This window comes from Tarenaya hassleriana, unplaced genomic scaffold, assembly GCF_000463585.1.
Source record: "Tarenaya hassleriana unplaced genomic scaffold, ASM46358v1 Cleome35, whole genome shotgun sequence".
Lineage (NCBI taxonomy): Eukaryota > Viridiplantae > Streptophyta > Magnoliopsida > Brassicales > Cleomaceae > Tarenaya > Tarenaya hassleriana.
Window position 1 is genome coordinate 215,851 of NW_010966617.1, and position 10,281 is coordinate 226,131.

A 10,281-nucleotide genomic window follows, 5' to 3' on the forward strand; every position below is an offset into this window, starting at 1 on the left:
ATCTATTTATAAAAAATAATAACAAAATAATTAAAGAAAAATTTACAAAAAATAATATACGATGAAAACAAATAAATCAAGAGATTATTGACACAATTATCATTATTTGTTAATTGATTTTTTATCTTTAATTTCTCTCAATTATCCTCATAATTATTTTCAATCAACTTCAATCTTTTTAAATATATATGTATTTCTTTATTTCAACAATATTAACAACTATATTATAAATATTTTCAACTGCTAAGAGATGGAGCAAAACTCATTTTCAATCCAAATTTGAATCTTTAATTGGGGAAGGGTATCTACGTGAGGTCATAGGTGAACCTAATTTAGTATAAATGGGGGCACATGTCCCCATTGATCTAATAAACATATGTTAATTTTTTTATAGAAATTTTATAAAATTTTAAATACATTTGCTAAATATCACCATATAAATATTAAAATTAAATTGTGTTCCCTCTCAAATATTTCTCTAGGTCCGCTCATACTTAAGCTTCTCCAATCTTTTAGGAGATTTTAGGAGATATAGTTGGGTCAAAATCCTGATAAATTTTCAGATTATAAAAAAATTCAAACTATATTATTTTCCCTTTTTTTCTCCTTCGGGTTATTAACGTTTCGTAAAAAAAATCTGTTAGTCTCATGGAGCTTCAATGTCTGCACGAGCAAAAAATTCGAACTATCGAATACAAGGATATGCATATATATAGTCTGCAATATATGAAAATTTGTCATCATACATTTTTTTTTTTGAGCTCGTATATATGCGATTTCGAGAGAGTTGCAAAAAGGGTTATAATCAAATAAATCAAAGATGGATGATATATGTATCAAGTTCATGTTTGAAAACTGCTCGTCGAATACACAAACGATACAAATTTACCAAAATGTAAGGGTACAGAAAGAAAAGCAGATTATCTTATATTCAACCAAGATACATATATATATACACATAAGACACTTCACCTTAATTACAAAACATTTCGCCTTAATGATAAATTAAGGTGTACATTGACTAGCTCACGAAAGTAGAAGCAAAACTTTTTTGTTGGTGCAAATCTAAATAAAATCGAAAATATAACTTAAACATGAACTTATAAGATGATGATATACATATATATACATATATATATGTATATAGTGATAAGCTCTTTCTCTATTCAGTAAGCACCGGGAATTGATGAAGCTAGAGCGGAAAGGGAGGCTCTCTTGACGAATCTTCCTTTCATTCGAGGCCTCTTCTCTGCATTTAATTTCCGTACCTCGTACCTTATCTTCTTTGAAAACAACCTCGTCCTTCTCTTCTCTCTGTATCTCGAAACCCTAGCCTCTCTCCCTACGTCTCCCATCGCCATTGTTAACCCCACCCCGCAAATTCCACTCCCGTATTGTCCGCCGTTAACTTCGCCCTGAGAAAACCCACCAAATTATAAGCTCTCTTTGCAAGTCAAACATAGGTTTGTGAACCCTTTTTAGAACATAGAATGCCACTATAAATTCCATACATATATATATATATGTATTTATATATACACACACATACCATAGAAATTGGCCAGGAATCATTCTTGAGATCGAGCTCCGGTGGCTCTCCGGCGGTCCACGGCGGTCCTTGGCCTCCCCACGAGGAAATCACCGATTCGTAATCCAATCTCAACATAAGAATCTTCGTTTTCTTTCCCTTTCCCTTTTCCTCCTCATCATCCTTTATGGTACTACGGCCACTACCACTTGTCTCGTTCTCTCCTTCGCCAGTGTTAAAATTTATCACGTTTTGCTTATCGTCTTCTTCCTCTTCTTCTTCTTCTGCGCATGTCTTGTGTGACTCGTAATCGAAGCTCAGCTCAAATGGCGTCACATCCACGTCACCTCGATCGCATGACAATTCAGTAGTTGTGCCTTCTTTTTCTTCCTCTTCTTCCACTTTCAGTACCATGGAGGAAGATCGTCCGCAACTTAAGGAACCGTAACCTAAACCTAGCTCCTCCATGGCAAAAGATTCAGTCTCTAACCCATGACCTAGCAGAGTCTCGACGTCAGCTGCAAACTCCGCCAGCTCCATGTCGGACGGGAAAAATCCATTCAGACAACTCTCGGCGTTGTCCTGATCGTCGTCTTTGTCTTTTATGTCGGCAAATTTCATACGTACCGGTAACGGAAAACTTGTATTGGATTCCGCCATGGGATGATCAAGAACCGGCACTTGACAAATCAGTTGCTCTTCCTCGTAGTTCTCCGTCTGATCTTCAGCGCTGATCTCCGGAACGAGGTCGTGGAAGATAGCTCGGTGGTTCGTCTTTTTCCTCCCACCGCCGCCACGTGGAGTCCGAGCTTTGCGAGCGAACCCATGGTGCCAGGTGGCGGGCCCAGGAGGAGGAACGGAGCTGGCGGATTTCAAGCGGACCCGCTCGTGCCTGCGAGCCAGAGGGTTGGCGGAATGTACGGAACCGTCACAAACCTGGCAAAGGAAAGCATCGTCGGCGGCGCAGTACCACCTGGCTCGCCTCTTGACGCAGCTGTCGCAAGCCCTAGCGGTCTTGGCCCCGACCGCATTCGACAAACTCTTCATCTTCGTTGATAAGTTTATGCCCTAATCACCATTAACAAAGCGCACAAGGAGAATGTTTAAGTGGTTAATAACTCACAAATTGAGTTGAAGTTCCAAACGAATCTTTTTCGAATTCTGGATCTTTGAGCTGAAAAAAAAAACGGAGAGTGTCTGTTGGGTTTTGATTTTGTTTCTCTCTCTAGAGTTCGTGTTCTTTTTTTTTTTCTGGGGCGTATTTAAAATGGAAAATGTTTGTTGTGGTACCAAACAGAAAATAAAATAAATTCTGTACCTTTAAGCCCTTCTTGTCAGTGTGGATTTGTTAAATTTGATGCACTTTTTGTCTGTGTGGGGTCCAGTTTATGCCTTATCTGAATTCTGATTGGTCGTGTCGAGAAGATGATCCTCCACTTCGTGCTGTGATTGGTCAGCTCTTTCATCATTGGATTTCTCGTGTGGGGTCCACATCACTCTTTATTCCGTTAAATAAATAATTCAATGGCCTTTAGTTTAGGTTTTTAGCAAGAGACTATTCCATGGAAACAATGTCAAACGTCAAAGTTTATCTTTGTAATCTTATTGAAAGGGAATATATATGTCATTATATTATTTATTTGGTAAAGGTTAAATATATTATTTATTCTTAACCAGTGTATTTATTACATATTGTCATTATACTCTCATAGGTACGTTTCGTTATTCGCTTTAAAAAACTATTCGGTTCAATTCTTTCGATTTTATAAAAATATGTATCAATCGATTATTATTTCATAATCGAATCGGTTTCGGTTCGATCTAGTTTTTATTAAGAAAATTCTAGATTTTCTTTACAAATTTTTATTTTTTGAGTTTTTTAAATAATCATTTCGATATCGAAAAATTCAGTTTTCTAAAAAAGTTATCATTGGAGAATTTTTGAAGATTCGTTTTGAGAATAATACCACATTTTTCAATTAGGCACCATTCAATTCTAATTTCATACCGAAACGTCCACCACTACCTACAAAAAAGTCAATGCTGTAATCGCTTTGTATGTGCGCGTGCACTATAGGATGCTCCAGCAAAATTGGATAAAATTAGAGAAAATGTAAAATTTTGAAACTGCGTAATTAATTTTAAATTAAAACGTTTAATTAATCGACCATTTTGTATTAGAATAAGGGAAAAACATACAATATGGATAACTATGATTTCCGGACATCATCCATTTGCAGAAAAATTCAAAACCTACTGCATCAACGTTTCATCAGAGGATAAGAGTATGGGGAGAAATCTTGGCCATATTCATATTCTTGAGAGTGACACTCAAATTATTTCATTAATATTGAAATAATTTACATTCCATAAAAAGAAAAATTATACATTAATTAATGAAAGAAATACAAGTGAACACTTCTCTGTCCATTTGATTTTAAAATTCGCATAATGAACTAGACATTATATGTCAAATTCAATTATATATAATCTAAAATTTGATAACAGATAAACTTCACAGTGAACTCTACAACAAAATTATAGGATTAAGTTACTTTGCAGCAGTCCTACAACCTCAAAATAGAACAAACTTAAATATATACTTACGTTGAATCTTAATTAAAGAATCAATAAAATTTCTTACAATTTACTTATATTTTTAGCAGAATCAGTGAAATTTTTTAAAATAAAGAGAATTTTTTCTGTAAAAAGATTAAAAAAAGTACCTTAGAGAAACCCAGTAATTTTTTTATAAAATAAACACAGAACATAAGAAAATATAAAATTAATTTTACTACTAAATCCTTGAACATGTCCTGAGAGAGATCAATTATTTCAACATTTTGGAATTGGCAATTCATATATATATATATATATAACATCCAATGAAAATTCCTACAACTTGCTTATATTTTTTGGTCATCCTCCTGGCATCTGCTGTACGTGAGGAAATGTCATGTGATACCCGGAAAAAAGAAATTTATTATGTCCAAATTCATCAATGAAATTAATATTTTATTGAATCGGAAAAATAAAAATTCGATTTGGATAACAAAGAACTTGTGGGACATGAGCCCTTGTGGGCCTTAGTTCTTGGCCCAAATTTTAATTAAACGGAAAAAATTGGGCCCAACATTAGAATGAACCCAATAAATAACCCTCTGTTCGGATTTATCATATGGTTCACATAACTTGAAGATTATCATTTTCTATTATTTATATTGGTCAAATAAAGGTTTGGAATCTATATGATGTAGTAGTAGTAAATAAATGATATCGAATCTAGAAATATACTAAATATTCATAAATATTAGGTGATATATATATATATATATATATCAAGCAAGTATTGAAGTAGGATAGATGAGAAATAGACAAGAATAATGAAGGGCCACGTTTGGTTGTCCCATGGGCTTAAATATTGAAAGATTCGTACCCACCAGTCTACCGTTCTTATTTCTTAAACCCATCTACCATATTTATTACATATATAGACACACATTATATTCATGATCGGGTAGGTATCTATTACGTTTGGTTTTTTCTTTTTAATTTTTTTTTATCAATTCATTTATAATGTGTATAATTCTATTATCTATAATTAAATTCCTCATCTATCAAAGGATTTTTTGGTTCCGTTTACGAATTTTTTTCGCAAATTATATATATGTTTTAATTTGATGTTCGTTCTCTTTATTTATTTTTTCATTTGCGCCGTAAGATGTGTAATTACATTTTTTTTTTCATTTCAATGCGTAAAACATATATTTTTTTTCTATGTTACAATGCAAACCAAATTGTATTTGCGCACTTAATCACATCTTTCATGACAACAACTCCGCACATAAATTTTATCTTCGTACCAATAAATTTCGTACTGAAACTCAATTTCTCTAACAAACATTATTTGTATTTGTGCACTTAATCACAACTTTTTTACATTAATAATTTTTGTCACATTTTTAATTATATTCATTTACTTTTTTGCTGTCAACATTATCTTGTCTTATAACAAGCAACCGTTCTCTTTTAATTATTGGTGATTAAAATTCAATCATATTTGATTAATTAAGTATCGTCGAAACTCTCTTTTTTATTGTACCAAAAAAAAATCTCATATGCATTCTAAGAAAATTATATTAATGATTTTCACATTTGTTACCAAACCATCTCGACCGAAACACTTATATATATGTAACATTCAGAAAATATGGGTATATATATATATATATATAAGAAATATATGTATATGTAACCGCACATATATTTGTAGATTTGAACTCAAGATAATTATTACATGTTTCAAATCATATAACATATACGGGTGTTGAATTGGGAGCGGCCATTTCGGATTTCGGTTCGGATTCGATTCGTTTATATTCAGATTCGGTTATTTCACTTATAGAGAAATTATAACCATTCTGTTGGGCCTACGGCCCAAATTTTGCTGAAGAAAGGGACTCAGCCCATTGGTCAACGCGACGTGTTTCGGTGTTATGGTTAATCCCTATCTTGGTTTCATTACGCGGACTGAGCACGTGGCTCGAGGTATGTTCGAGAGAGAGAATAGCAGAAGGGCGATCGAGAGAGATCTTGGAGATGGAGGAGCCTTCGGTGACGCCGGAGCTCGGAGACGGCCAAGGAGAGAGGTGAGGTTGAAGGTGTCGGTAAGTATCTTCTGGTTCTCGGTTGTATCTCAAGGGCTGTCATGTATTTCCGATCTTTTCTTGGGTGAACCTCCGGTGTTTTGTGGAGGTCGCCGGTTGTTGGTTTCCGTTCTGTTCTCTCTAGTGGATTCGCCGGTGCCGTTTCGGCCGAGACGTAGGACTCGTTAAAACTCCGGTGTCGTTTCGTTTCTTGCACATACGAGCGTCGGAGAGAACCGTGAGGGCCGATACACACTTCACAAAGTGGTATCAAAGCCCGGTTTCGATCCAGGAGGTGAAATCGTCGGTCAGGCGAGGTAAGTTACGGTTCTGTGTTTCGGATTTGTCTGTGTGAGCGATTTGATGCTCTGTTGAGGTGTTTCAGTCAAAGACGGAGGCCGATCGACGACGGTGGGAGCAGATCTGAGAGTCTCGGAGTCGCCGGTGGCCAGATCCGTCGAGGTGGAGCATCTGAGAACGAAACTCGGTGGAAGATGATTCGAACCTGGTGAGTCAGGTAAGTTTCTGACTCGATTTCCATTATTCTTCCGCGTTTTCTCCGGTTTTGAGACTGAGTTTCAAAGAAACTCGGTGAACTCGGCGGAGAAAAGTCCGATTCCGGCGAAACTCGGCCCCTGACTCGTTCGACTTAGGGTTTGAGTGAAGGAATTGGGTGAGTCAACCACCGAGTCAACTCGGGTGACTCGGGGGCTAGGGTTTCCGAAATTAGGGTTTCGAATTAAATCCGGTTCAGACCGGTTTAATCGAACTAATTCTCGGTTTAACCCGGTTTTGGGTCAATCGAACCTGGTTCGATTCGATCCAAGTCCGGTTATCGGCGGTCAGTCCAGCTCAGACCCGATTCCATCGGTTCAGACTGGATTCCGGCCGGTTCAGTCCGGCTCAGATCCGGTCCCGGCCGGTTCAGACCGTTTCACTCCGGTTCGGTCAATTCGTTGACCAATCTGGTCAACAGTTGACCGGTTTAGGTCAAATCGGACCGGTTCAGGTCCGGTTTGGGATCAATTGGACCGGTTTAGACCGGTTCAGGTCAATCTAGGTCCGGTTTAGGACTATTGAGCCCGGTTTAGGTCAATTCAGGTCCGGTTTAGGTCAATTGAGTCCGATTTAGGGCAATTCAGACTAGTTTAGGCTGGTTTAAGTCTCGGTTAGGGTCTAATTTGTCTGGGAAGGGCTAGAATTGTTCGGTTCAGACCAATAGGGTCTGATTGGAGGTAATTAAGGCCAGTTTAGACTGGTTTAGGTCTAATGTTAGGGTCTGTTCGTCCAATTAGGCTAGAATTAGACCGTATAGGTCAATTGGGTCTGGTATTTGATAAGATCAGATTGGTTTTAGGCTGGTAGAGGTCTGTTTAGGATCTGATTTATCTGATTAGGGCTTGTATTGGTCGGGTTAGGATCTGATTTTGTGTTTTAGGACTAGATTGGGTCAGTTTTAGGGTCTGGAGTGTATAATTAGGACTAGAACTAACTGGTTTAGGGATAAGATGGTCCAAACTAGGTCTGATGGTGTCTGGTTTAAGGCATAATGGACTGGTTTAGGGTATGTTTAGGTCTGTAGTAATTGGTTTACCCTGTTAGGTTGGATTAGAACTCAATTTGGTTTGGTTTAGTGAAAATTCACTAGGGAAAGACTAGGGAAAGACCTGTTTAGATCTCAGTTCTGCTAAAAAGAGTCATAGATTCCTGTTTACTGTTCAGTATAGGTTTGAATAGGTGGATTTGACTACGTTTAGCTGGGTAAGAGGTCGGGTTAGACTAAAATAGGCTGGTATAGGTCTGAGATTGACTGGTTTAGGTCGGTAAAGGGCTGTTTTAGTTCTTGGTTTAGGTCTGGTTTAGCCAAAATTTGGGTTAGTCTAGCTTAGTCTAGGTCTGATCAGTAGGTAATTAAGTCAAAATAGGCTTGGTTAGGTCTGATTAGAGGTTTAGAATGTCTATAGAGACATTGTCTAGGTCTGATCAGATTAGAATCTGATTGTAGACTTAGGTATTATCTAGTTTAGGACTAGATAGGACTCTTAAATACCAGTTTTGAGTCATAGAGTCCGGTACATTGACCGGTTAGGTCTGATTAGTTGGGATTTGACTAAAACGGATTGGTTTAGGGGTTGGTTATGTCTAGGATCACTAGGTATAAGTCTGTAGGGGTCGGTTTAGATCATGGCAGGTCTGTAGGAGTTGGTTTTAGGCATATATAGGGTCTGATCAGAATTAAATTAGGTTAATTAGGCTTAGTTTAGGTCTGATTAGGGTGCTAAAAGTCTAATCAGGGGTTGGTAAGTCATTATGGTTGGCTTAGGTTTGGTGATTAGGACTTTTAGGTGTCTAATTAGGACTTATGGTCATCTAATCAGGGGTTGGACAATTAGGGTTGGCTTAAGTCTAATTAGGGTGTTGTGGTGGTCTAGTCGGAACTTTTGGTCATCTAACTAGGGCTGTTAGGGTCTAGGTATCACTTGGGTAGGTCTGATTAGGACTTTGTGAGGGACTAGGTAGACTCGGAATCGTAGGACTGGTTAGGACTTTGTTGGGGGCCATGTAGACTCGGTGTTATAGGTCTGATTAGACGTAATCAGGTCTGTGTAGCCTTAAGTTAGGTCTGGTTAGACGTAATCAGGTCTTAAGGTAGGCTGTGTTTCGAGTCTAATAGGTCGGTTAGGCAAAATTATGCCTAGGGTAAGTCCAATCAGGTTTGTGCGAGAGTCTAGGAGGTCGGTTAGGTAGAAATATACCTTGTGTTAAGTCCAATCAGATCTGGTCTAGAGTGTGTTAGATCCGTTTAGGTAAGATGTACCTAGGGAGATGTCCGGTTAGACTTGGTTCAAAGTCCGTTAGATCGGGTTTAGGTTGAGTATCTAGGTTAAGTCCAGTTAGGTCGTGTTCTCTAGGTCTTGTAGGTCTGATTAGGTAGAGACGTACCTAGGTCTTGGACTGATAGACTAGGGTTGGAGCGTGTTTAAGCACGGCTAGGTAGAAATATACCTAGGGTTAAGTCCTCTAGGGTTCGGTCTCATCCCTCGTGTCATGTTACATCACTTCTAGGGTCGGGTAAGTCACTTCCGGGTTGAGTCATTTTTAGGCTCTGGTTGTATCATCGTAGGATGATGGAGTTAGATCGTCTAACTCGGGATACCCCGAAAAGGGGTATGGAGGAAGGACTATGGGTCTCAGGCAAACCCGAGAAATCGGGTGCAGGAGTAGGCCAAGGACCAGGTGGAGTGAGTTGTTCCGCGGGTAGGTAGGGATACTACATGGAGGATTTGTAGATCCCGGATGATGAGGTAGGGAGAGTCCGAGGTAGAAGGACGTGTTGACCTCGGAGGAGTAACCGAAGATGCTTCGGTTCTCGGTGGTAGGTCAGGAGGTGAGGTCTCCACATTTAGGCGGAGCTTCCTCGGGTAGGATGCTCGGGAGATGATGTGAGCAGGGAGGTGTCGGGTATTCACCGAGGTAGAGTCGGTGTAGGTTGGAGCGCTAGGACACTCCCTCTCGAGGTGGAGCACGTGCACTCACGTGTCTCTTATTCTCGGTGGAGCATCGTAGATGACTAGGAGAGTCTTCACGGGACAAAACCGTGGGACAATCTTAGTTGGCAGGTTAGGGTCCGAGGGTAGAAGTCGCATACTCATAGGTAGTATAGACTTCACGGGGATCCAGGCTAGGTATCTAGCGGGTTTCGGTAGTATGACTCAGGTTAGTCTCGGAGGAAGTCGGGATAGACTTAAGAGACGGATAGACGTCTGGTATAATCCTCAGGTTAGCTAGCGGGTATAGTCTTGGACTTTACTAGAAGGGTTAGTTAGACGGTCTAGAGAGTCATATAACCGAGGGTAGCGTTCGCCGGTCGGGCGACACGTGGTAGGACGGTTCGAGTCTTATCGGGGTGAACGTTCTAACATGTTTACCAAGTGTTTCAGGTTTGGATAAAGCTGATCGGTGGCGGATAAGGCGACAAGGCCTTGAGGAGTCATCGGCGGGAGCTTCATCGGGTTCAAGGTGGCACATGACTAATTACGGGACAGGTAAGTCAGGTAAGTCAGGTAAGTATATGCTTTAAATTCCGACGAAAGTCGATCGGTGCCG

At 39.1% G+C, this 10,281-nt stretch overlaps 1 protein-coding gene across 1 annotated transcript; it reads right to left on the minus strand.

Annotated features, from left to right (window-relative positions):
- Positions 1-902: 902 nt before the first annotated feature.
- LOC104821935 (zinc finger protein CONSTANS-LIKE 16-like) lies at positions 903-2,797 on the minus strand. Its single transcript, XM_010552966.2, has 2 exons — positions 1,550-2,797; positions 903-1,415 (listed from the first exon to the last, which is right to left on the minus strand). Exons 1-2 carry the CDS (start codon positions 2,573-2,575, stop codon positions 1,167-1,169), a joined length of 1,275 nt encoding a protein of 424 aa, XP_010551268.1. The 5' UTR covers positions 2,576-2,797; the 3' UTR covers positions 903-1,166.
- Positions 2,798-10,281: the final 7,484 nt, after the last annotated feature.